Source organism: Fistularia commersonii, chromosome 31 (genome assembly GCF_037954325.1).
Source record: "Fistularia commersonii isolate RoL2024-O1a breed Wild chromosome 31, RoL_Fcom_v1.0, whole genome shotgun sequence".
In the NCBI taxonomy this organism is placed as follows: Eukaryota; Metazoa; Chordata; class Actinopteri; order Syngnathiformes; family Fistulariidae; genus Fistularia; species Fistularia commersonii.
Window position 1 is genome coordinate 6,571,118 of NC_141314.1, and position 26,892 is coordinate 6,598,009.

At 49.0% G+C, this 26,892-nt stretch overlaps 4 protein-coding genes across 6 annotated transcripts in view; 2 read left to right on the forward strand and 2 right to left on the reverse strand.

Moving 5' to 3' along the window:
- Nucleotides 1-13,777, forward strand: part of nrg2b (neuregulin 2b) — a 45,562-nt gene extending 31,785 nt beyond the window's left edge. The window contains exons 5-12 of one of the 2 annotated variants that reach the window (XM_086178867.1): nucleotides 546-604; nucleotides 5,119-5,142; nucleotides 7,799-7,901; nucleotides 8,021-8,150; nucleotides 8,888-9,003; nucleotides 10,408-10,623; nucleotides 12,047-12,230; nucleotides 13,281-13,777. In XM_086178867.1, coding sequence (XP_086034993.1) covers nucleotides 546-604; nucleotides 5,119-5,142; nucleotides 7,799-7,901; nucleotides 8,021-8,150; nucleotides 8,888-9,003; nucleotides 10,408-10,623; nucleotides 12,047-12,230; nucleotides 13,281-13,772 — 1,324 coding nt within the window. In that variant the 3' untranslated portion in view covers nucleotides 13,773-13,777. The remainder of the gene's footprint in view (nucleotides 1-545; nucleotides 605-5,118; nucleotides 5,143-7,798; nucleotides 7,902-8,020; nucleotides 8,151-8,887; nucleotides 9,004-10,407; nucleotides 10,624-12,046; nucleotides 12,231-13,280) is intronic. The other variant, XM_086178868.1, reaches the window with a different exon arrangement.
- Nucleotides 1-26,892, reverse strand: part of ctsf (cathepsin F) — a 91,330-nt gene that overhangs the window by 56,339 nt on the left and 8,099 nt on the right. The gene's annotated exons all lie outside the window — the stretch shown is intronic.
- LOC147215737 (N-acetyllactosaminide beta-1,3-N-acetylglucosaminyltransferase 2-like) lies at nucleotides 18,052-20,637 on the forward strand. The gene is made up of 2 exons (XM_086178892.1): nucleotides 18,052-18,194; nucleotides 18,612-20,637. Exon 2 carries the CDS (start codon nucleotides 18,616-18,618, stop codon nucleotides 19,993-19,995), a length of 1,380 nt encoding a protein of 459 aa, XP_086035018.1. The 5' UTR covers nucleotides 18,052-18,194; nucleotides 18,612-18,615; the 3' UTR covers nucleotides 19,996-20,637.
- On the reverse strand, nucleotides 21,718-25,344 carry eif1ad (eukaryotic translation initiation factor 1A domain containing). Of its 2 annotated transcripts, XM_086178689.1 has the most exons (6): nucleotides 25,196-25,340; nucleotides 24,642-24,807; nucleotides 24,424-24,542; nucleotides 24,235-24,343; nucleotides 22,887-22,995; nucleotides 21,718-22,532 (listed from the first exon to the last, which is right to left on the reverse strand). In XM_086178689.1, exons 2-6 carry the CDS (start codon nucleotides 24,778-24,780, stop codon nucleotides 22,325-22,327), a joined length of 684 nt encoding a protein of 227 aa, XP_086034815.1. In that variant the 5' UTR covers nucleotides 24,781-24,807; nucleotides 25,196-25,340; the 3' UTR covers nucleotides 21,718-22,324. The 2 variants fall into 2 exon arrangements, with proteins under 2 accessions (XP_086034815.1, XP_086034816.1); XM_086178690.1 differs by lacking the exon at nucleotides 24,642-24,807 and having other exon boundaries at nucleotides 25,196-25,344.

Below are 26,892 nucleotides of genomic sequence, written 5' to 3' on the forward strand. Positions count from 1 at the left end.
CATATCTATGTTTTTATAAGTGCTGGATATAAGTATTGGGTTGCAGGCTCCATTTTTGCAGTTCAACAATGAAAAGGAAGGTTGTAGTTGAGAATTTTTGCTCGATCGTTTTAAGCTTCTGTCCACAAACACATCCGATAGATCCCTGTGTGTGTGTGTGTGTGTGTGTGTGTGTGCGCGCGCACACGTGCGTGCGTGCAAGTGTGCACATTTATGTCTTTACAAGTACTGGGTTGCAGGTTTCATGAGTGTAAGTTTGCCCGCCCCCACCCTCCAGCCACCACTACATCCTGCACCACCATCACATGACCCCCGTTGCCGTGGCGACATCTCGACCGTGTCAGTGACGTCACAGTGGTGGCGGTGATGTCACGGTACGCAGACCATCTCTCTGTGTACTTGGTGGACTGTGCTGTTTCTAACCCGGCCATTCTTCTCTTCTCCCCTCCTCCCTTTGTCTCACTTCTATCTGTCCTTATGTACTGCTCCTCCTCTCCTCTTCCACCCTTCCTCTCCCTCTCCGTATCTTGTTTTCCCTCCATCAGGTGTCCCAATGACTATACGGGGGACCGCTGTCAAAACTCCGTCATGGCCGGTTTCTACAGTATGTCCATCCGCTCTTGTCTGTCTCCCTTCCCACCGAGATGCTGCATGCTGCTTTGGGGGGGGGTGCAGGGGGTTGGTGTGTGTATGTGTGTGTGCGTGTGTGTGTGTGTGTGTGTGTGTGTCGTACGTCTGCACGTCGGAGAAAGACAGAATGCACGACTGCGTGTTTGCTAACTTGCTGATACGGTCCGTGTATTTACAAGAAAACAACTGAGACGACCGATTAAGGTCATGAATTCTGATTCTTACTTGAAATAAAAGCTGCTATCAGGCAAGTGTGTGTGTGTGTGTGTGTGTGTGTGTGTGTGTGGTGTGTGTGTGTGCGCGCACCAGTGTCTACTACCATGTGTCCCTGTCTCCCCTGGTACCGCCATAGCTCTCCTCGTGCAATCGGAAAACAACTATTTGAAGCTGGTCCTCACGCCCTCCCCAAATAACAGAAAAAATGACAATTGTTTAGCTGATCTTCTTCTATTTGTTCCTGAGGATGTAAATAATGGGTAAAATTAGGCCGTCCGCTTCGGGAGAACTGTGCAAAACCAGAGGGAGGCAGAGGATTGCGTCCCATCGGATGGGACCTTCTCCGCAGACGGTCCATTGGTGACGGTGCGGATTTACAAACATTCTGACAAAGAGAAACCTTTTTTAAAATCGGAATTAAGCTAGCGGTGGTCGGGGGAGGAGGGAGGAGCAGGCGCGGGTTGAGCGGCTGCCAGCCTTTGCTGGAAGCTGCCGCGGACTCAGAATCCGAACCCTGCGGTAAGTGAATGAGATCGAGATGAGGGGAATTCGTCCGGCGTTTCAAAGTCAAGTTATGAAACGGGCCGTGAACGCGGCGTTGGCGTTCGTCATACCGACGCCGATGGTTTTCATTCGATCAAAAAGACGCCCGACGTCGCTCATGTGTTGTCCTCACTCCGAGCACCAATGGGTCATCTGCGGAATGATCTCCCCGCTGAGTGGCATGTGACCGAACTGCTTCCTGAAATGTGTTTCCGACAAAAATTTTTTTACTCCCATCAGGCGGTGTTCTATTACAGAAACAGGTTGACCTTTTCGGGGGGAGGCGGTTATTCAGTTCTCCTCAGATCACCGACGAGGAGCTGGAGCTCAGAGAAGGTTAGCTTAGCTTTGCTTGAATCGGGGGAATGGGGGTCTGACTGTAGCCTGGCTCTGTCTGGAGGTACCACATCTATTCCAGTGTAATACTGCTTCACTGCAGCAGGTACTAACTATGGTAGAAGTTGGTGATTTAAAGCAGTATTATATGAATAAATCATAGCTTTTAAATGAAAAACTTCATATTTTGTCCTCTCGAGACGTTCGCCGCTTCAACCGCACACATGAGTTAACGTCCGGGTAAATCACGGTATCGTCGGCGAATTGGCAACGCGGGCCGTACCGCCGTCCCTTAGGTGTCTCCCTGCCTTTGCTAATCAGGGATGAAGATTCGCGGAATTAGCGTAGCGCTATTCAGTCTCCTTGTCCTCATACATAATCAAATGCTGCGAACAGACCGTTGGCCCCGCAAACAGTTAAAACAGCAATGCCTCAGATAAGTCCTGTTCCCGTCCAGCAAATTCACCGCACCAAAAAGAGTCAAGTCAGGTTCAGACCCCCCGCGGTGATGCTGGAAGCGCCTCCGCCTCCGCCTCCTGCGCTATGTAGAGTTATATTTATATATATATAATTTCAGACGCCATCATGACCTGCTCAGCAGAGCGTCCGGCACCGCCACCAACCAGGTGAGAGACAGCGGAGGTGTGAGTCCATGAGCTACCCGTTAACAAGCGGTGAATCAGTGCTTAATTCACGAAATTTTATTGAGCAAAGTAGCGCAAAAGTTTTCTCAAGAAGGAAAACCGAACCTTCCACCAGACGCACTCCGCAGGAGAACTAGCCAGATTATCCAAGCCGAGTGAGAGGCTGATGCTGCGGTGTCAGGGCCCAGCATGCTGCGCTTCCCCTTTTTTGAAATGCCAACTGCTCCCACCTGCTGGCAGTGAGAGCTACTGCGCAGCCTTTCCTCCAACCACCTGTACTCCATGCTGTAGGAGTCAGTGCAAGTAGTCTTTCTTTACCATGCAATAATACTTCAGGTCAGGAATCAGGAGCGCAGTTCATCGAGTATCTGTGCAGTACAGTGATTACTATGTACAGTATACCCTTGTTTTTCGCGGGGGTTTTTTACAATTATTATACAATTAAATACTCTATTATACATTGAAAAGAAAGAACAAACCATTTTACAGGCTCAATCATCAAAGTAAAGTTTTGATACAGTATTCTCGTTTTTGTGCGGATAATGTTTTTTTTTCCTGCAGTCATTCATCCACAGAGCTAATGCTAAAGGGCTCCATCCTTACCATGGTCTTGTTGCAGACAATTGCAACCCTTTTTGCATCCTTATTAAAACTTATTGCTGCTGTCGTCCTTATGTTTTTGTCTTCCTTCTTTATGGAACGAACGGGAGATTCATTAATTCCGTAATGCCGACCTACAGCCGCATAGCTTTTACCTTCCCTTAGCATGTCCAGAAGTCCAGAACTTTATCTGAGATAGGTAGCCTCTGCCGCTGCCTTTTGGGCCCAGCCGCAGGCGCTTTTGTCGGTCCAGAGCGTTTTGTCAACATTATGGGTTTTAGAGAAACTCAAAATTGCAAGAGAATTTGCACGTACGTAATGTAAATTTGGCAAGCTGTTTTACGTACGTGTACATATTAAACTGCGACGTTATTGACCCACAGGTGGAGAAGAAGCGGGGTGACTTTTTAGCCAATCAGAATGCCGAACACAATGCACAACGCAAATCCGTGAAGTAGCGAAACCGTGAAAAGTAAGCCGCGTTATAGCCAGGGATCACTGTACTGTCAAACTGAAGGTCTCTCCATAGACGGTGATCCAGACAGAGCGACAGGTCCGGCTACGGCCCCATGACAGAGGTTCTGGATTTGAGCTTCAAGATATGTTTTAAACACAGTAGTTATTCCCACATATTACTCCAATTTACTTCTAAAACTCGTCAGTAGGAGGTCAGCAGTGAAGTGGCAGCTGATACATGCAGATAACGTCCAGAGCCGGGCTAGCCTCAAACCTCCCGCTCCCCCGTGTTCGGCTAAGCTAACCGCCTCTCCCGCCTCTCGGAGACCCTGTCAGTTGTTTCTTTCTGATTTTCAGCAAACGATCGAGGAACGGTCGGTAACTTATCGTAGATACGGGGGGGGGGGGGTTTGTCGCCTGCAATTGCACGGCCATTGTTTCTGGGCCTTCGAGCAACAGAACCAATGCATCATGCAGGAGTGACTTTCGTGGATTCGATCCCGGCTCCTCGCGCATGATATCCCCTCTGCAATTACAAGGAGGACAAACGTGATTTTTGGGCCGACCGACCGATCGACCGACCGACCGACCTCTTGTCTGTTACGGTACTTTCAACGGCGATCGATTCTCGCCGATGTTCATGTGTGTGGATATTTCCTGTACTTGACTTCACCATCAAATCTGTCCTGTTTTTTGTTTTTTGTTTTTTTATTTATTTGTTTGTTTCTTTGTTTTCGCACCTGGGTGTTCTTCCAGGCAGTTGAAGGAACACTATGTGCTGTCAAAAAGTCCGTGTCGATGTGTTCCTGCCTGCTTCCCCTAGCGTTATGAAAGCGAAAGCAGCCCAGGTTAGGGTGACGTAGAATGGCTGACTTCTTTGTATGAGCATTTCGCTTTTCTGGCCCCGTAATGCATGCAAAGCCACAGACACCGGTGAATGCCGAGATGATTTCTCTGTAAATCATGCAAGAGGTTATAATAGCTCCACACGGCAGCAGTGGGACAAAGTGCTATACAAGAGGTATGCTGTAATCAATACCAATGCACACAACTGCCATTAGTCAAAGGAGTTACAGCATCCGCCCCCATTTGCTGTGCCGGCCATCAACTGCACTGTCTTTGTGTTGGAGACTAACTCACTGCTTATTCCTTTTGTCTTGTTTTTTGGATTATTTTCATATTCCCGTCCAATGTTTACTCCAGAAATGAGGTCTAGTAAATATAGCAGTAAGTGACGTGGCTTCTTGTCTCCTTGTCTCGCTTAACCCCCCCCCCCCCCCCCCACCCCGCCCTCCCCAGCCCACCCCCACACCCCGTGTCCGTCCGTCCGTCAGTCCGTCCGTCCGTCTCTGCATGCCGTCTACCTGCCTGCTGCTTCCCCCCCTTTACCTTCTACTTTTTTGGTTCATTTTCCCCCATTTTTCTCACTTTGGATTTTCACTTGGGTTCTGTCTTTTTTTTTTTCTTTCTTTCTTTTTCTTTTTTATTTTTTTTTTCTTCCCGCCATTTCTGGGATCACAGAGCGGGAGTCCATCACTGGACGGGACACGCGTCAATCATTACGACCGACAGCACTAATGAATTTACATGCAGGACGGGAGACTAATATGCAACAGATCTGCTCCAAAGTGGACTTTGTGCCTGACCCTATCTGTCTCTTTCCTTTTACCACCACAACTTCCTGCGCCGCCAGGGCTTCTCAGAATTGAATTTATGGGTATGGAACATTATTATTCATTTTGCTGTGCTTAAAGGGTTTTGCCGAGATCCTCTCACAAGTCACACATTATTGTGTCATCCTCTTTCCCAAAACCGACGACTAAGTTCTTCTCAACCTGTCCCCTCCTTCTCTCCTGCCCACTAACCCAGTTTTAAGACCGTTGACCCCCTCCCCCTTTCTTTTCTTGCATGCCTTCTTCTCCCGGTCAAATTTGGGAAAGCTAGGATGAGAAACCGCCCTCGTGTCCAAAACTCGGGGAACGCTTCAATCGTCGGTAAATATGACTATCGCGCCGGGTCCTCTGGGTAATGAGCCTTTTATCGACGGCAGCCCGTCGTATAAAACATACCAGCTGCTGTCCTTCCCCCCGCGTGTTGCCAGAAGCTAGCTAAAGTCCGTCCTTATTATTCTGCCCTTGATTGACTCCGCGTCAGAGTCAAAAGCCCGTCCGTCCTAAATCAGAATTGCTGTTGGCTCCGCTGTGCCAGCGGGCACGCATTTCCATTTCCCTTCGGCTCCGTGCATCAGTACCCCGTCACACACACACACACACACACACACACAATGGCCGGCCAAGGCTCTCGTTGACTTGTCCATCCCTACTGAGGCCACTTTATTTAGACTCTCTCGCCTCTCCCGCTCCCTTATGCCGTGTGCCTCGAACTCTCGGCGAGGTAAGCGAGAACGCAGCGCATGACGAATCGGGCAAAGTTAACCGCCGTCGATAGAGGAAGACGCCCCGGGTGTTGGTGAGGAGCAGGGCGGGTCGCACCCGAGGACCTGCTCCATGTAGATGCCCGATAACTGCCGCCGCGGGTCGTTTCACTTTAAGCCCCAAATAAGATGAAACACCAGGCAAACAAATATTGGTCTCAGAAGGTGGATGAGGGTGAAAAGCTATTAAGGGCTCAAGGAGACCGAATCAGGCCGTGACTGATAAGCATAATCCAGTTTAGGCTGATCAGGGCACACAGGGAGACCAGTCCGTAGCTTCTGAGAACCAGTGTCTTTTTGGACTTCCGTCCCTCGCTCACCTCTTCGCCCCTTCCCTCGCCCACTGTCTACATGTTCCCCGCCGCTCCTCCTTCCTCATCACTTTTGCCTTCATTCCCCTCATGTTTCGTCCTCTTTGTTGCTCCCTTTGGTCATCGCGCTGTTGCACCTGCGCCTGACACAGTGTTTGCGCCACAGCAGACCGGCAGAGATGTGGAGAGACCTAGACTCGTGGAAAGGTCGGGCCGTTTTTTCACGCACAATCGCTCAAAACCCCGGCGTGAGAGTCATACTGTTCAGACAAGCAGGTATGTGAGGTAGGAGATCATCTCGGACAAATGAGGGACGGTTGGTTTGCTACAACTCCATACACAAGACCACGGGACATGTGATGAGGTCAACCTGGCCGAAGCCATGACTGACATCACAGATCAATATGAAGGCCAAGATCCACCTACTCATATCCAGTGTGGTTGGCACTTTAGCTGCTTCCAGACAGGACAGTTCTAAGGAGTGTCCAGCGACACTTTGGGTCCAGGAAGAAGTCACCTTTTGGTTGGCCACAGGCAGTGAGGAACCACGTAAGGGACTGGTGTGACACGAGCATCTGCGAGGTGTACCTTGAGCGCCACACTCCAAAGCAAACAACGGAAGAAGATAAGGAAGAGGAAGACGACAGGTCTGGAAGCTGCCACGCCGCTCATGGAATAATAACAACCGTGAACTATCAGATGGTTGAAGTGTTTTTATCTTTTCCCGCCACTGCCTCAACATGTGAAGAACCCTGTTAGCCGTTAGCAAACTCCGCACTCGTTCCGGCCAAAATGTAGCCCCGGAAACCCCCTCTGAGGTGAAGCAGACCAGAAGAGCTTGGACCTCTTCGTCGCTCCATTACTCGCCGCTTGTCGCGGAACATCTCAACAGTGACCAGGGTAGTTTTTTAAATTGCACTCCACAGTCCTACAGCGCTGCTTTGGAGTAGGACCTAAGATGGTTCGAGTTGCTTTCTAGGCTGGACGCAAAAAGTTCCTCCAATGAGAAAGCAGACAGGAATGTGCCCAGACAAGGATATACCCATGGTTATATAATAAATACCAAAATCCCAAAGCCAGGCCACTGTGGCGTCAACACTTTGAGCAATGCTTCTTATTTGTTGTTGATTGTTCCATGTTACTTCAGTTCCTCCATCGTGAATATGTTTTCCATGCGCCCCGATCCCATCCGGCACCATCACCGGCATCGCATCCCCGCGGCCACCGCGGATACACTCGCATAGGAGAGGCTACATCAGGATGAGGGTTTACCTTTCTGCTGTTTTTTTTTTTTTTTTTTTTTCCCCTTCTAATGCGGCCGTAATCTTGCGTGCCGCCGCAGCCCCGCGTTACTGCGGCACATTTACACCTTAAAGACGGGCGGAAACACCTCGCAAAGTGAGAGATATTTAAGAGGAAGCTCAGGGGACAGGATGGCACCGGATGCAGAGAGCTGTCCGCGAGGTGTCCGTCAATGGAGTAGCACTCATGCTGTTTATGTGTGTGTGTGTGTGTGTGTGTGTGTGTGCGTGTGTGGGTGGGTGTTCTTTTATTTGCAATGCATGGATGGGTGTTTGCGTGCCCACATGTGTGCGTATGTCTGTACGTGCACGTGTTTCCATTCACAGAGGCGGAGGAGCTCTACCAAAGGAGGGTGCTTACAATCACGGGCATCTGCGTGGCATTGCTGGTGGTTGGCATCATTTGTGTGGTGGCCTACTGCAAAACCAAGTATGTGCCCGAGGAGGAGAGTACAAACATATACTCCACCGCGAGTGATACGACGCGGTAATAGACGGTATCGCGCGTTCTTCACCCCTGCTCTTTCTCAAACGTCACCGCACTCCCAGGAAGCAGAGAAAGAAAATGCAGAATCACCTCCACCAGAACCAGAACCCGTGCGCGGAGCAACCCAACCGCCCGCTGGCCAACGGGCCAAACCACCCGGGGCCGGGTCACGAGGAGATCCCCATGGTGGACGTGAGTGCAAAACAGTAGAAAACACACCGAGGTACATCATCACATCATCGGCGTACATTAGCGCTCGGCGGTCAGTGCTACTGGGAACGTCCGGCGACCGGTCGCGGGGTGAAGGGCGCCTCGCGGCCAATCGCAGCTGAGAGAGGCTGGATGGTCTAGAATGGTCTTTGGTCATCGTTCTCATTAGCATCCATAAATCCTAAGCGGCGATAGCTATGTTAGTCTACATGAGAACACAAAAGTCGTTGTCTCACAAGTCCACAGAACTAGCGTGCCATCATTTCCTCACGTCTTCATCGTCTTTAAATTAAACCCTCATGTGGATCCAGACAGCGCAATTCGAAAGAAATCCTGTCGTGGCAGCCGGACTTGAAGACGTTTCGTCCTTCGGCCGAGCAGCTTCTTCAGTTTTGATGTGAAGAGGAGGAGCCTCTCAGATGGGGAGGAGAGAGACGTCTTCAAGTGAAGACATTCAAGTCTGGCTGCCGCGACAAGAAGATTTTGACAAGAATTCACCACAGCCCGGATGACCGGGAACCTTCACAGACACACTTCTAAAGTTGTGTCTTCGGTACTCACGACAACATTGTGTATGACTCGGCGTTTTATGAACAAAGAAAGCGTGATCGAGAATCCTCGGAGTTCAAGTCCATATAGGACCGTGCAGTATTTTTCATATATACACGTTAGCTTTTAAATACTACGGCGCGGTATTCACACGTGCGCGTGTTTTGCAGTACATCCCCAAGAGCGTCCCGACGACGGAGCGCATGATCAGTCACGGAGCCGAGGGCGCCGGCAGCAGGATGTCCACCCGCTCGCACCGCTCAACCACCGCTTCGCACGCCTCCAGGTGGGGCCTCCGAACTGAATCGTGATCCTGCAGGTGTGGTCGTCCTCTTTGGAGTTCCCAGAGTGATGAATGTCGTACGCTGGACAGTTTATTCAATCGAAAAACTAGCGTAACTAATGTAAATTAGGCGGTCACGTGTTTCTGATGCAATACTTTCTACAAATCTTCTAACTCCAACAGTCACTCAACACGATACTTCTGCTGCTGCGGTGTATTTGCGATATCCGAAATGTTTAATTGGTGGCCTGGTGGAGCCGCGGTTAGCGCTCCCACCTCACAGCCAGAAGGTTCCTGGTTGGATTCCCACAGGAGGCCTTTTTACGTGGACTCTCCATGGTCTTCACGTGTCTACGTGGAGTTCCTCAGCGTTCTCCAGGTTCCTCCCACAGTCCAAACACATGCAGGAGCCTCACTGGAACCTCCATATTGTCCAAACATGTGAATGAGGCTGAATGGTCGGAGGTGTCGAGTCAAAACGTGGTTCTCCACGAGAACCAGACATATAGGGGATTACTTTCCCACTTTCCCACGGTGACATTAGATTAACAAATAATTATAAAGTGCACGACAGACATTCAACAATGACCAATAATAAAGTGCCCGCAGATACAATCTGCTGCTACTGAGCTGAGATTTAACAGCACAAAAAACGAAATGTATAAATCTATGTATGTTGAATATAGAGGGTGGCAGCAGAAGTTTCTATTCAGTTCGGTGCAACGATAGTACGTGCGCAGCTGAGAAAATAAAGTGGACTAAAAGGCGTGAAAAGAGGCAGCATTTGATACAGACCTCGGCATTTTACAGCCCGCGGGCCACATCCGGCCCGTTCTGCGTTTTTATCCGGCCCGCCAAACTATTTTTTTGGATATTTTCAATCAATCAATTGAATTTAGAAACTCCGTATTTTTTCCTTTCGTTTAATTTTATATGGATGAAGACATACAAAATAATGTTGGTACATTTATACAATCGTGAAGTATTTTAAAGTTGAAATTAAACGGCAAAAAATTTAAATATTTAAATTGCACTTTTCATTTTGTTCAATTTACATGATATCTAGTTGACCTGCGCTGAAATATTTCATAAGAAATGTGGCCGGTCTGCCAAAATAAATTGCTCCCCCTGATATAAAACAATAACAGCATGAGGGGCATGGGGGAATTTTCTGTAACCGCTCGCTAACCGAAAGTAAAGATATGGAATGAATGAATGAATTTATTCATATATATATCTATTGACCCCATCTGGTTCTGCTCCGTAAAACCCCGGCACAATGAATTGATTCATCTGTTTTCATCCAAATTCTGTGGAGAGTGCATTGTCTTCCCTTCACTCATTCACCGCCTATGCTTCGTTGTGACCTTCTAAACACGTCGCCCCGGCTCCTCAACCCCTCTGCAGACACGAGGAGCAGACGTGGAGCATGGAGCGGACCGAGAGCATGAACTCAGACTGCCAGTCGGGCGGGCTGTCCAGCTCCGTGGGAACCAGTAAATGCAGCAGCCCGGCGTGCATGGCGAGGAGGGCGGCGCACTGGGGCTGCACGGACGCCTCCAGTCCAGGAATGCAGTACGGCGACTCCTACGACTCCCTGAGAGACTCACCTCACAGCGACAGGTAAACGTCGTCTTTAATTCATAAGAAAACATATCATCCGATTTACATGCTCAATAAACTATAAAAAATACACAAAAAAATCTGAAATATATTGAATATAAATCCCCTACGCGGAAAATAAAATGAGTGAGTAAATAATAATAATATGCAGCTTATTTGGTATTATCCTTTGCAGTAATATTAATATTAAGGGACTCGCCTCACAGCGACAGGTAAATGGCATCTTTAATTCATAAGAAAACATATCATCCAATTTTCATGCTTAATAAACTATGAAACAAATACAAAAAAAAATCTGAAATATAATAAATATAAATCCTCTTAACGGAAAATTAAATAAGTGAATAAATAATAATAAATTGCAACTTATTGGGTACTATCCTTTGCAGTAATATTGATAATAAGGGACTCGCCTCACACAGACAGGTAACCGGCGTCTTTAATTCATAAGAAAACATATCATCCAATATACATGCTTCACAAACTATAAAACAAATACAAAAAAAAATCATAAATATAATAAATATAAATCCCCTTAGCAGAAAATAAAATAAGTGAATAAATGATAATTAACTGCAACTTATTGGGTATTATTCTTTGCAGTAATATTAATTGGGCATTGCTTTATATTTGAATCAATGTGAGCATTTCCATACTAAGGCCTGGTAATATTAGCCAATTTTAATATAGTTACATTGAAGGGGAATTTTGTGCATTTTGTGGCGCCCCCGGAGGTCACGCCGTGGTTAGCGTCCTCAGGGGTCCTCGGCTTATGTGGGAATTCCGTTCCGACAGCGTAACACAATTTGCTTACGTCGGAACTCACATACCGCACATATAAGTGTCACTTACTGGCACTAACACAGGGGTACAATCAGCATTTGGGCCATAAAAACACTGTTCAGTAAAAAAAAAAATAAAGACACTTACACCTGGGAGCCAAAATGAAGGGGACAAATATTTCCAAAAAAAATACAAACCAAAGAAAGCGAATTTAGAACAATCCAATATGTAAACAAAACCGTCTACCTGGAAAAGCACCGCGTGACAACATGTTTGCTCACCAACTACTTGCCGGGTGGAATTTGTTTCGTCACAAATGCCGCACGACAGAACAAGACTTTCTCGATAAACTAATGAAAGATGAAAAGCTCCAAAAACTGTTGAACGTCCAAACCGGACATGAATAAAAAAAATAACCGTATCTCTAAGTGGACTCGTCAGCTCGCGTCATAGCGACGGCTGCAAAAATAACACGGGCCGCGACCTCGTCATTCGGCTTCCGCTAAAAATGGGTGTTTCTAATAGCTGGTCGTTAAGGTTACGCGCGAGGACACCGCGTAGCACCTGTTCATAGCTGCGCCGTTTACCGTTGACTCAGACCACGGCGCCGTGGCAACCTGCCGTTGTCCCATCTGTCCAGGTATGTGTCCGCACTGACCACACCGGCCCGCTTGTCTCCAGTGGAGTTCCACTACCCGCCGCTGCCGCCCCAGGTGCCCACCTTCCAGATCACCTCGCCGAACACAAGCCACGCCCTCTCCCTCCCCCCAGCCGCCGCGGCCTACCACAGAGACGACGACCAGCCGCTGCTACGCTGCCCTGACGTACGTCCAAAGCTGCGGAAATCGGGCTTCTCCGTGCAGGGAAGGGTCAGATGGCGAACGGCTTCTTATCGCACCTGACGGCAGAAATCTTTAAACGCAAGCGAATGAATGAATTCACTCATTTTTGGTTCATCTAACCGGGTTCTGGATCCAACCGGAGGGAACGCGTTATGTTAGAGCTTAACAGGGTTTAACAGAACATAGAATTATTATGATAAGTAAGTGAGTGAATGTCTGTTTTTGTATTTGACCCTGCAAGAGTATACCCCGCTCCTGCATCCCCCACGACCCTGAGTGCAGGATAAGCAGTATAAGATGGATGGACGGACAGATTATTTTTCATTATCATTATCAGAAATAAAGTAAGAGCAGTGGCGCAGCAGTTAGCGCCTCCTCCCCACAGCCAGAAGGTCCCTGGTTGGATCCCTGTGTGGAGTCTCCATGTTCTCCCCGTGTGTGTGTGGGGTTCGTCGGGGTTCTCCAGGTTCCTCCCACGCTCCAAACTCATGCAGGAGGTTCTCTGGAGACCCTACATTGTGCAGACGTGTGAACGAGAAGGGGAATAGTTGTATGTCTCTAAATGGCGTGTGAATGACAGGGTGAATGGTTATGTGATTGACAGGTCCAGGGCGAATCACGCCTCTTAGCAAATGACAGCCAGGATAGGCTCCGCCCCCTCCCTGACTGCATAAGGAGTTAGCGCAAACAAAGCATTGGTCAAAGGTATCCACGCTTCCTCCCTTTTCTCCTGGATATACCATTTACTCATATGGTTTCCACTACCAGAGTGCTTCACACCAGCTCACACTCACCCATTCACACACACACTGAGGGCAGCAGAGCTGCCTTGCAAGGCGCGAAGCATACAAGTGGGAGCAACTGGGGTCTCAAGTGTACTCTCGTCTTTAGGTTGGGTTTCTGGACCAGAAATATAGCGGTTCCACCGCGAACAGGGTGGGAGGGGAAGCGAACATCAAACGTTACACTTTGAGATGTTCCTGCCGAGGAACCTTTCAGCAAGTTGTCACCGCGTTAGTTTCGATGTTTCAGGATGGAAGTTTGTACCGGCAGCCCCGGCGTCCGAGGCGACCGTACCTGACGGAGAGCACGGGCAGCCTACCGTCCAGCCCCTACCGCCTCCCGGACGACGAGGCCTACGAGACCACCCAGGAGTACGCCTCTTCCAGGGAGCCCATCCGGAGCCGGCGCCGCCCGCGACGCAACCGCCTCAACGGGCACGTCTCGCAGCGGCCGGCGGGCCTCCGGGACTACAGCTCGCAGAGCTTCAGCCAGTCGGAGGAGGACGAGGAGGAGGAGGACGAGGACGAGGAGGACGAGGAGGACGCTCACGGGGAGAGCACGCCGTTCCTCAGTATGCAGAACATGAACGTGGACCTTCCCCTGAGCGTGCCGGGTTTCCGTTCGTCGTCGGGTGCCGACGCACGGACTCACCGCGGGCTGGGCCGGCCGGGGGCGCGGAGCAACGGACAGAGCCGCGGCGCCCAGTCGCAGCGCTCCAAGACCGACAACACGCCCCTTTAAGACTCGACCTCCACCCACCCGCCCACCCACGCCCACCCCCACACCCACCCAGATACCCCTGCCACTCCACGCCCCGCCACCCCCCCTCCCCCCCCCCCTCCCGACACACAACCAGTGGACTAGAGACCTGCACCTAGGAGAAATATTTTTATTTTGTATAACAGACAGATATTCTAAACAAATGAAATATTTATTTTCATTTCAGCAAAATTGTCTACTAGCTAACAGCAAAGACTTTTTTTATAACGAGGGCGGGGGGGGGTATATTTATATGTCGAGTTTTTTGATTTACAGCATTACGAGAGACGAGAAAATAAGAGAATTACGTGCCAATTTTTTCACGAGTTAGATAAATAGAATAATATTGTGGTGCCTTTTGCTGTATGCTGAAGTCGGAGGTCCCATTGAGTTTTGTAGCCTTTCTTATAAAGACTCCTGGTTTTTATAGAGACCCTCCCTCCTCCTTCCTTTTGCTTTGGGTTTTCTCTGATTTGGGATCCTCCTCCTTTTTTGAACTGTGATCTGATTGTCATCATGCAATATCGATCCCTCCTGTGTAAAAGGTGTCTGTTTACATGGTTACCATCCTCCTCCTCCTCCTCCTCCTCTCCTTCTCCTCTTCCTCCCCCCCCCCCCGCCAAGCGTTCGGTTGTGTGTGGAGTCGAATCCGCCGGGTTCGGGGACGAACCCGGACCGACACGCGTCCTTTCACGTCCGCCGCTTCCCGTCCAGTCACGCGTCGTTTTCCAAAAGCATCGGGGGGGGAGCCCTTCCTGGAAAGTGACCTCAAGACTTCTGCGTAGGTGTTCAGGGTGCTGCCATGACATTGGCGGGGGTTGCAATGTGTGTGTGTGTGTGTGTGTGTGTGTGTGAGAGTGTGTGTGTGTGTGTGTGCGCGCACCTTACAAAGCCTCATTCGGTAGTGCACCTGGGTGGACTGACATGCTCCTCTCACTATCCTCACGCTGCCAGAAGCTCCATTGCACTGTAAGACCCTCCCTCCGTGAGCAGTCATTGGCCAGGGAGCTGCCGATCTAACCCCGACCCCCGACCCGCCCCTCCACGACCCCCGACGACCCCACCCGAAAACCACTCCAGTTGTAATCCAGCCTGACTCTGGCCTCCTGTGGACTGCCAAGCCCGTCCGTTTCCTATGCCAGCAGCTTAGAGCCGCACTGTGTCTCAGGACTTCCCCATCACATCACAGCTACAGAGACTCGAGCAGAGATCACGCCGTCTCGGCCGCAGTCCAGCCCGCGGGCCAGATCCACGTCCCCGCCCTCCCCACCCCGGCCTCCTCCCCGTCCCGGCGTGATGCGTTCAGGTCGCGAGGGTAGAAAACGGTATCTTTTTTTTTTTTTTTTTAACTTCAAGCTATATGTGTGTGTGTGTGTGTGTGTGTGTGTGGAACGTGTGACAATGAGACCATATCTGTTTAACCTACCCCACCGTTTTCTTTTTGTACTACTATAACCCTGCTGGAAAACGTAGAGTCCTGCTCCGAGGAGGAGGAGGAGAAGGAGGAGGAGGAGGAGGGGGCAAACAATGACAAACAAATGCTTGTGTTAAGTGTGCAGGTTCACACTGCTAGAGAGCGGGCTCCATTCAGCTCGCGGCTAACCGTTAGCACGCGCTCGCACATCCCTATACTTTTAACTTCTGCTTGTTCATGTCGACTGAATGTTCGGTCAGGTGTCCGTCTCCATCCGACCCCACCACCTCCACCTCCATCTCCACCCCCTTCCTCCAGCCCGTTGGTCAACCACCTCCAGACGCATAAGCGAATAGCACACTGGCGGTGTCACCGGATGGATGCGTGGACTTTGGAGCATTGGAGTAGAATAACACTGTGTTGGATACATTACCACGATACACCCACCCCCCGAAAACAAAAACAAAAAACGTTTAGAGTCGTAGTAGAGTGATTTGTTTTCACGCAGGAGAGGCACGGCTCACCCGTCAAGGAAGACTCCTAAAAAACGACGAGGAGCTTCTCCGACCTACTTTCCATCTATCGCTAACCAATCCGGGGTTTGCGTTGTGGAAAAGCCGCGAGCGAAGGCGACGGTGCCTCTAGAGCTAGCTGAGATGTCGACCCCTGCAGCCCCCCCACCGCCATCCCTGCACACACAGCATCCGTTTTATTGCATCAGATATGACGAAGCACACACTGGGACACACACACAAACACACACACTCGTCACGCCCTTTCCATGTCTGTTGCCAAGCGATATGCCTTTGTCTTTTTTTACTGACCTGCTCCCTTTCTCACCCCCCCTGCATGTCCTCGTGGTACTGATAGTTGGGTGCATGGATAAAAGCAGCAAGCAAACTTTTTTTTCCTTAGTTTTCCCCACTCGGTAAGAAGAAGAAGAAGAAAAAAAAAGTTAATTAAAACGTTTCTTCATTTTAACATTCAGCAATAAACCCCGCCCCCCCCCCCTCCTTTCCTCCCTCCCTCCGCTCCCTCTCCCTCCTTTATCTTCATGTCCATCATTCTTGGAATATGCTAGGAAAAAAAAAAAAAAGATTTTTTGCAAGTTTTATCAAAAAACAAAAACAAAAAAACAAAACATTCTACTTGTAAAAGAAGAGAACTCCCGAACCACCCCTTCATATGAAAAATAAAACTCTATTCCTACCAGTTTGAAAAGGTCCTGTCGTTTTTAAGAAAAGTGATGGTTTGTCGTTCGTCGCCACTAGGGGGCGCTGTTGCCTCAATGAACCGCGCGACGAGAAACATCTCTAGCGGAAAAGAAGACGGAATTCGACCTCGAACGGCAAGCCTCCTTCTCGGGGTGAGAAGGTCCCTGGTTGGATTCCCACAGGAGGCCTTTCTGTGTGGAGTATCTACGTGTGTGCGTGGGGTTCCTCCGGGTTCCTCCCACGGTCCAAACACATTCACCGGAGAACCAGCATTGTCCAGACGTATAAACAAGAGCATGAGTGGTTTTTAGTTTCTGTATGTGTCCCTGTGATTGGTCCAGGGTGAGTCCCAGCCTAATCACAGCTGGGATAGCTTCCAGTCACCAAAGTCTAAGCTTAGCTTTGCGTGATGTGAATGCATGAATGTTTCAATAAAATCGCGCTGTCATCGGTGTCACATGTCCTTCCCGCTCAGCCAGTTTCCATTGTTTGTTGAATCCATGAAGGGGGGGGGGGGGGGGGGGGGGGGGGGGTCACGACACCTTTCGCTCCAGGCTGCTTCTGGGAGTCCCATCTGGAGGACTGATCATTCCCTCATCATGGAAGGTTTTGTCCTTCACATGCCATATGGAGACATACAACCATTCACCCTCTTATTCACACCGGTCCAGGCTGAACCCCATCTCTCGCCCAATCGCAGCTAGGATAGGCTCCAGCACCCCCGAGCCCCAATCAAACGTCAGCTTTGCATGATGTGATGAATGCATGATCCATGAATGCTTAAGTGAAACTGCGCCGTCATAACTGTCACACGTTCTTCCCGCTCAGCCAGTTTCCACTGTTTAAGGAATCCGATATATTCATTCTGTTCTCTGAGTTTCTAACAGTCCAAACACACACGGGAGGTTCACCGGAAACCTCGCATCGCCCAGAGGGTGAATCAGAATGAGAATAAGCATTCTTGATTCAAATGGTTGTGTGTCTAAATGACGTGTGAAGGAAAGATTGTCTCTGACTCATATGCTTGCATCTCCCTACAAGGTTTGCAAATGACAGAGTGAATGGTTTGATATGTGGCCGCGATGGAGCTGTCCAGGGTGAACCCCGCCTCTCACCCGATGATGCCTTGAATGCAACTTTTATTTGCATGTCACATGTATGGGAGCGAGAGCCACAAACTATTAATGCATTCATCTCTGGACCCGACATCCACAATGTGACTAAGAGGCGTCTGTGTGTTCGCCAGTCCTGCCTGGGGGCCTCTAGCGGGCTTGGGAGATGCGCGACGGTGGCGGGCTCGAAGCCTGAGCAGCTCCGCCGTGAAGACATTCAGGTGTAAATGAGCTGTTAGACCTGCTCTTTAGGTATCAGCCCCCCCCCACAGACACCGAAGTGGACGGGGAGCTCCTTTACATTTGCAAGCACGGTGGCGCTCGATGCATTTTCCTGAAGATCTGACTGCGGCGACTGCATCCACGGTCCTCTCGCCCTGCCGTTCTCCAGGTGGCGACAACGTAACATGTCTTTCCAGTTCACAGCGGCCAAGTGGGCAGATCCCTGGAAGCGTGTACGACCGCCCGCGCCTTAAAAGCAACCTCAGCGAGCAGCTATTGTCACTATTGAGCAACGACGGTTTGTTGTCAGAGCCTCGAGACGGTGCGACTGTGGGCGAGAGAAATGGAAATTTGCGAGGGGGATTAAAGCATCACCAGACTTGGTATGGGATATCTATCTAGAGGAGGACCCAGCGAGTGAGAAAGGCTCCCACTAAATCGGGTGAGTTCATGGACCAGCGGCACAGAACGCCACGATGGTCAAACTGCACTGGTCAAGACACAGCTTAGAACATTTCCAGCGCCTGTCTGGTGTTGCTATGAGAGTAAACTCCGACGCTCAGGAGCAGAGTTAGAAGCTTAGGTGGACAAACCTGCAGGGGAATCTCGCCGAACGTTAATCCTTGTTCAAAGCTTTGACGAGGATTAGCCGCGACCCGGAGAAAACATCGCCCAGCTGTTGGCGCCCGAGTCTGAATATCAAGATCCGGATGAATATCATCTGGTAGCTTCCACGCAGCCCGTAGCTCCGAAACACCCGCGTTCCGACGGCTACTTTAGCCGTTTTAGCTCCAAACTGTCTTGTCGCGACTCCGAAATAAGTAAACCTTCTCCTCACGGTTCCGCTTTTCTTTTGCAGTTGAATGGCCCGGTGCTTCTGCCGTTGGCGGAATGTGTTCATCTGCGTTTGCACGCCATGCATCTGCCTGGGTCTCATGTTTGTCTACGTCTGCGTCATGGTGTGTATGACGATGAACAGCGACGTGCAGCACGGCACACCAGTGCAGACCTCCCCGAACCCTCACTTTGTGGCCCCCGGAACATTCGACAATAACAGCTTCGCCTCCACGCCGAAAACTTTCTGGAGGATCCGAGAAGCCGCCTTTTGGAATCAGCTCCAGATGCCGATAGACCGTCTCTTCAATCCCATCATACTTTCCCGAAACAAAAAGCCGAAGCCCGACGGCGTCCGGCTTTACGAGTCACTTCTGAACCAAAGTCTCTCGCGTGCTGAAGAGCCGGATAGGAAGGAGATGCCGCGACAGCTGCAGACCTTCGTGGAGCACATGGGCAGGAGGGACTACCCGGTGCTCATCCAGCCGCGGTCCGGTTGCGGAGCCGGAGCGGCCGACGAGAAGGAGCCCCCTCTGCTCCTCCTCGCCGTCAAAACCACAGAGCTCAATTTCAAGAACCGCCGAGCTATCCGGGAGACCTGGGGCCGGGCGGAGTGGGTGGCGGGACGGAGGGCCAACGGCAGCGCCGGCGGGAGGGACGAAGGCGGATACGTCCGTAGGGTGTTCCTCCTCGGCAAGGAAGACCCGGAAGACTTGGGCTTGGATTTATCCCCCACGCTGAAAGCCGAAAGTGAAACGTACGGGGACATTCTGCGGTGGGACTTCAGGGACACGTTTTTCAACCTCACTCTGAAGGACGTGCTCTTCTGGAGCTGGTTCACGGACAACTGCAAGAGCACACGCTTCATCTTCAAGGGGGACGACGACGTCTTCGTCAACACGCCTAACATGGTCGCCTACCTGAGAGACCGGATGAGGACGGCGCGAGGGGACGCGGCAATGGACGACTTCATGGTCGGGGACGTCATACACTCTGGGGTACCCGACCGAGCCCCCAAGTCCAAGTACTTCATCCCGCCCAGCTTCTACGTGGGGCTGTACCCCTCGTACGCAGGCGGGGGAGGGGTGCTGTACTCGGGCCGGCTGACCCGCCGCCTGCACCGAGTATCCAAACGGCTCCACCTGTTCCCCATCGACGACGTGTTCGTCGGGATGTGCATGGCTCGCCTCGAAAGCCTCCCCGTCCACAACCCGGCCTTCCTCACCTTCGACTTCCCGGAGGAGGAGGAGATGTCGTCGTGCGCGTACCACACCGTCATCATGGTCCACAGGCGAACCCCGGAGCAGGTGGCTCAACTCTGGGCCGAGATACAGAACCCGGCGTGCTGGGGCGTCCCACTGAGGCGGGAAAAAACGGAGGAGGGAAAACCCACTGACGGCCACGAGTGACTCCTGAGAGCTGGAGGGTTGTTTTTTTTTTCTCTGTGCTACATCACCAGATGAAACGGCAACATTACTTCACACCTGAACATTACTTTATCGCCGGCATTGTTCGCGAGCGGGGCGCGACCAGGCACGTGTCACAAAAGCAGCTGTCAAAGAGCTGCTGAAACTCCTTATCTGATCTTCCAGCTGCCATGCGATAGCCGCATGGAATACACGTGTGAGGAGGCAGCAGACAATGATTCTAGTGTCTCCCGGTGACAGGATTACGGACTCGTTCTTCCACGCAGCTTCCAGGACCAGAAATCTGGTAGGATTTCCTTTGGTGCCCCGTTTCTTTGGACTTCATTTGGAGCCCCGTTTCTTTGCTGATTTCTATTTCAGTTGCTCTTCTGTATCACAACATTATTTTTATGATATAGTATTTCAAACCGTGAAATGTTAAGCTATTGGCATCTTCAACAGAAGCTCCTGAGAAACAATTTTCACAGACATTTTTCAAGGAGGTACAAAACCGGGCGAGGTTGTTATTTAATTTTGTGACTTTCTTGGCAAAAGGACCGTGTCGGTTTCGCCGTCGAGTGGAATTCCTGTTCTTGTGAGAATCATTCATATGCAGCACCTTTGTTATCAAATAAACTTCACTGATGGAGCGTGATCGGGTCCATAGTCTCATTAAATATTTATGTCAAGTTCGTCTTACTGCCATCCGCTCAGCATTTCTTCTTGACATGTCGTGTAAACAGCAGAACACCTCATGTTGTCAAAGGTCAAGGGATTTAACACGCAGTTCAACGCGTCCTGTGTGGACCAACGTTTGATACCCACTCGGCCAATAATCAGTACCACAGTCCCGCCATTTTCACACACTTTTTAGCAGAATAAGGGGAGAGAGGCTGCGACTTTCACCGTTATCAAGCAAGACACTCCGGGGTTGCTTTCTGCAGTAGCACAGAACATGTATGTTATGACAGTTTGACTAATTAAACGTGATGTTGAAAGAAAGGAATGGAAAACACATCTGAGTACGAGAGGAGTGACAAGTAGCCTGTCTTCTCCAGAGAACCCTCGGCTCTCGCGGAGCAGGTTCTCAGAAGGCGTGGCTTGATCTACTAAAGCCATTCACTATTATTTCTCTTAGAAAAGCTATTATTGCACCATGTCTGCTATTAGCAGGTAACTGTTAGCACCGCTGTCATTACAAGGGAGTTCATTCGTAGCCGTCCCACTGTCACACTTCCTTTCTTGCCCGACCAGTCAAGGCAGAAGGCCGCCCACATCGAGCTGCTCGGTAAAAGGCAGCGTTTTCTGAGGGAACGTTGAGTTCATGTAGATGATCGGGTGGTCCAGACATGTTCTACATGGAAAGCGTCACCAGACAACTGGGTTGGGATCTGGGACCTGTAGATATAACATCTACCTCCGCTTGACCCTCCTGGACGAAAGCACATTGCAGATGCTAGATGCTAGGTGACAAGAGCACGCTGGACTTGAGTCATGGGATAAAATGGTTAAAGGTCATGGTAGAAGGCCATCAGGTCAATCTTGACCGTGTCATTATCCAGGAGGCTGCAATGTTAGGAGGAAATCCGGATGGTTCTTGCAAAGGGGACCGCTACATGAATAGTTTTTACTGACACTGAAGATACCAAAAGTTGAAGAACTTACATGTAGTCACGGCAAAGCATATTAGGAGTTAAAATGGAGTATGACATAATGGTACAAGACTTAGGAGGGTTGTTTGTTTTATTTTGACGGACCACACGGAAACCTTGAGAGGATCGGCGGCAAAATGAGTAAAAATAAAATACCAAACAAGTGCTTTTGTCTCACAAGCAACAGGTTGGAGCCGAGAACACTGACACAAACTATCTTGCAGTGTTTTATTCACCTCAAATGACTTCCTATGTACAGATGATACACCCTGCATGGTCAGTACTCGGAGGGGTACTGCATTACTCGAGCATATATTTATCAAGGGGGTAGAAAAGGAACAATGCGGTGTTCAGAAGCCCTTTCTGGAATGGTGCCGGACATCACAACAGTCACTGCTTTTCAAGACCGCTGACTCACATTCGTCAGCGTTCCGCCATGATCTTGAGAGAATTTAGTGATAGCACTTCAGGACAAATTACAAAAAAAACAAAAACAGACAAAAAAAAATTATCACCGGGAGTCACATGACTCTCATTAAGAAATCAATCGAGACCTGTTTCTTCTCATACAGTCCAACCGAAATCTGGCAGGTTTGTCCGGTCCACATCCGACGGCTCGTCAGGATGCGGCGGCGCCGCCACCGAGGAAGTCAGCAGCCGTGCGCAGCAGGAATGTCGGACTATGCATCCCCCTCCTCCTCCTCGTCCCCTTCCTCGCTGTCCTCCTCGTCACTCTCCGTGTAATGGTACTTATAGCGGTTCGTGTTCACAAACAGATCTGCCTCATCGTCCTCGGAGTCACCGACACTCCCCTTGTCTTCCTCCTCCACTTCTCCTCGCTTACTCGTTTTGTCCTTAGCTACCGGCTCCTCCATGAAGCCCTCGGGCCTGCAGGGACACGGGTCGCCGTTACACTTCACACATCATCATCACAAATCATGCTAGCTCATATATCGGTTTGCTGAAAACCGCGAGTGCTAAGCTTAGCGAGTTTAGGTAAACAACCAGACGTCAACATCCTCTAGATACCAATGATTAGTTTGAGGTTGTTCAAATTAAAACTGACCACAACATCTTCCAAGCATGCAGGGGTGAAATCCCCTGTTTGGCGTCATTTGTGAAAGCTAGCTGCAGTGATGTTTTACAGTAGAGGTCAAAGGTCAAAAACAGAATTGTTTTCTATTCTACACATGCAGTGACTGACGGTGTGTTTGCGGTGCATCGGTCAGAGGTCCCACCCACCACAGCTGCTCTTTCTGCAGGTACTGGATATGATCTTTGTAGAGAATGAAGCTGATTTCTGCCTTCACCTTCTCCCCTTCTTCAATGGGGTCAACAATCACATAGTCACCTCGGGGCAAGAGGGCGAGAACTACGTCAATTGAGGAAGTCGTTATGAACACGGAATAAATATAAAGCCTGAAACTCCACATGCACATTGAAATAAACGGGTTCACGCCCCATGCTGGGATAATGTCTCCAAGCACAACACACGAAGAGAGAGAGAGGAGTCGTGTTCGACAGAGCGGTTCCGCCATCTGCGTCACACGTCAACGCTGAAAATGCACAATAAACCAAATGTGACGTTACAAAAGAAATGATTAGAACACAGCCTTGGATAAAAGCAACCTTTTCAAAATGTGCAAATTATAATGAGAAACCTCAACACATGTTTTTGTTTAAGGTGGATAGAAGACTGTTTTCTGAAGAGGAGGCGTGAACCGCTGCGCTTTCCTCCTCACGCTGCTATCCCCAGAGGCAGCATCTTCACGCCGGTCTGAGATAAAAATGACATACTCCGGGACGACGGTGAAATGGTCGCAAAGATGAGACCGTCCTGTGTCTGCTTCAGCGAGGTTCACGAGCAGGCAGATAAAAAAACCTCGTCTCAGCGGAGACTTCATTGACATTTTCAAAAATTGGGACAAACGTTCACAACTCCCTCCCCCCTTGGAAGATATATTCCCCGTTGGGCCGCTGCTTCAGCTCAGCGACAACAGGGGGATTCACAATTCAAAGTCCAGCCGACCGGTTCGGCTCCCCGAGTTTATCACGACCAAGCAGGTTTCACTTTAGAGGATTTCAAAAGCGCGTTGTCAGTGATGATGATGATACCGTCACAGGAAATGAAGCTTTTACTCACATAGAGAAAGAGGGCGTCTTCAGTAATAACAGCAGCGAGTGTGATGGAACAGTGAACATTATGGACAACGAGGAACAGCAGCGAGATTTTCACATCATTTCCGACAATGCTTCAGAATAGGTACATTACATTTGTCATCCAAGCAAACATCGTTCCGACTTATTTGAACTTCAATGTAGACATTCGACATGGTAGAAAAGCAAGGATGGTAGAAACCGTGCCAAACACAAGACCCGAAGGGGACATCAAGAAGAATGCAAACAGTATCACCATTTTTTATTTTTTACCCTGTTTATCTTGATAGCCAATTTAAAACGCTGAGTTTTTCCCAGATAACTTTTACCTACCTTTTCTTTAACCGCATCATCGTTGTTTATATCGGACGCATAGCGCAAAACACCGTAACATGCCATCTCTCTTAGGCAAACACCGCGCTTCGTCACTTACCTCTCTTAATCCAGATGTTCTTGCGGAACTTGGTGGGCATGCTGACGAGAAAGGTCTCACCCTGGGCCGTGATGGTTTCATGGAGGTTGTTGCCACGGCTACCGGTCACCTGTCAAAGGGTGGTAAAGTGGCGAATGAGGAAGTCTTCGCTGTCCGCGGGTTGTGTCCAGTGTGATTAATTCGTCCTACCTTCACAATCTGTTGCTTTTCTGTCGGGGTGACAAAGTCGCCGAGAACCTCCTTGACAACGTGTTTGCGTTTGGTGGCCTGTGACATCATAGAGGCTGAGCAGCAGAGTCCTTCGCCAGCTGATGAGAAGAGTTGGACAAGAAGCAGAGCTGAGATGAAAATAGTGTTGCAATCTTTTGTGATATATTTTGCAAAGGTAGAGTGTATTATTTGTCTACATGTGTGTGAATCCCGGGTAGAATGGTGAGGGGACAAGAAGTGAAGATAAAGCAGGTGGAGGATTTTAAGTGCTGGAGGAAGCGGTGGAGGTTCCTCTTTAGGAGTGAGCAGGATGGAGAAGATCAGGAATGAGTCCATCAGACGGACAGCACATGTCAAGATATTCTAGAGATAAAAGAATGAGATGGTTTGGAAAAGCACAGAGGACGCTGAGGTTGGAGATGCAAGGGTGGAGGTTTATGGATGGAGGGAAAGAGGACCGGATGATAGTTTGTGTGAAGAGCAGAGGTTTAGATGGAACCAGACGATGGGCTGTGATACCACTGAAAGGGAAAAGCCTGAAGGAAAAAAAAAGTTAAAACCTCTCCCATTTTAACTATTAGGTGACAATTCACGCCATCCGTTATAAAAAACGACCACTTCGAGAATGTATTTGAAAATATTTTCCTGTCATACATACGGCTAAACGTGTTGGTGCTTTAGCTTTAGCTTTAGCCGCATCATAACTTAGCAAACTAAGCCTTGCTAAAGCTAATCTGTGAGCGTCATGTACCTTGAAGAAATTGCTTTCAATTCGTCGATGACTGGGTTTCTTCTCAGATTTAAATGTCCCAGTTTCAAATACTATTACTTTATAGTGAAGCGACGAGCCACATGCACCCGTGTTTTCCACAACACGCAAAAAAACGGGTACCGTTTCACTTCCGGCATGACGTTTATTAAGCTTTTTCAAAATAAAATCTATCCATTGAAATGGGGGTACTGTAGCTTAATTCACACCATAAATATAATTAAAAAAAACTACATAATAGCATCGACAATAATCAATAGAAAAATTATCAAAAAATTGTTTGATTGTTGAGAGAATAGAACACAGACCACTGTATTCTACTTCTTCCGGGTTGGCACGTTGCATTCTGGGTAATGTAGTTTCTATTCTCTTGGGCCGCTGGTGACACGTTCAAGAAACGTCTTCCAGCCACCGGGAGCGAGTGCGCAACGAAATGTTGAGATCATTTTCAGCTTAAATACAATCTGAAATCAACAATTTCCCTACCGACCACCTAAACAGCATTTTTATTTTTTCTTGATATTTACTATGCAGATAATCTATGTCAGGTGGTAAATAGTCCAAAGTGTCATTACAGCAATTGTGATATGCCTTGTGATAAGAATTTAAATCCAAGTAACAGATTGTTTGGGACTGAAAAGGATAACATGTTTTAATATAATAGGTGAAAAATAGTACCGTTACGAAAATTGTTTTTAAGGTTGGTAATGTACTCGCAGCAGGATATTTAGTTTCAGGAATGAAAACAGCTCATCCCTCTGAAATTCAACCTTCTACATGACTTCAGTCTGTCAGTGCTGTTCCGGCACTGCAGTCATGGAGACTCCAATGTACCTGCTTATAATATGTTGAAATCTGGTTGTTAAAAATTATCTAATCCATTTTTCACATTTTCCTGTTAGGCTGTGCCGTTAAAATGGCTCCATTGTTTTACCTTTACACAGGACTTCTCTGGACTGATGCACCTCTGCCTTACTTACGTTACAGCAGTTCCATATTGACTGAAATCTCAGAAGCTGGCAAGGTTTATCATAGCACTGCTTCCTTGAGTTCTCTGCTATCAGATTCTCAAAAGCCAAGGCAAAGTTCAAGATGAGAACAGCAAACAGGGTTTTCTTTACCTTCTGCAATGCTATTTGCACAGGAGGAGTTGGTAGAGCGGGCGCCCCTCAAATCAAAAAGTTGCTGGTTCGATTACCGGCTCTTCCTGTCTGCATACCAAAGTTTCCCTGAGCAACACACTGAGCACCCAGTTGTTCCCAATGGTCTGATTAACATGACCTCACACTGCTGTGAGGCTTTGGTAAAGGTTGGCTTTATGACTGCAGAAACAACGTCTTCACTGATCGTAAAATAAATACAAGATAAACATTGATTACAGATCAGTTCCAGTTTGTTAAAAAAGTGCTCTTCTTTTCCCGTCCAGATCACATTGGGCTGTAAGTAGAGACGCTCAACGGTTGTTGGTGTTTTCAGTTGATTTAAGGGTTTAAGAAATATCACAGGGCATGAACCATTCATTCATTCATTCATTCATTCATTCATTCATTATCGACATCACAGTGTCAGGATGACTGCAATCCCAGCTGTGATTGGATGAGAGGTTTCACCCTGGACCAATCACAGGGACAATTACAGAGACATGCAGCCATTCACTTACTCATTCACACGTCATATAG

Coding starts and splice junctions, on each gene's coding strand:
- LOC147215737 (XM_086178892.1), top strand. CDS start 18,616: ATGGCCCGGTGCTTCTGCCGTTGGCGGAATGTGTTCATCTGCGTTTGC.
- eif1ad (XM_086178689.1), bottom strand. CDS start 24,780: ATGGACTCATTCCTGATCTTCTCCATCCTGCTCACTCCTAAAGAGGAA. Junction 24,344..24,423: donor AAAAGCAACAGATTGTGAAG/GTAGGACGAATT, acceptor ACCCTTTGACAG/GTGACCGGTAGCCGTGGCAA. Junction 22,533..22,886: donor CTGCAGAAAGAGCAGCTGTG/GTGGGTGGGACC, acceptor GTGTCCCTGCAG/GCCCGAGGGCTTCATGGAGG.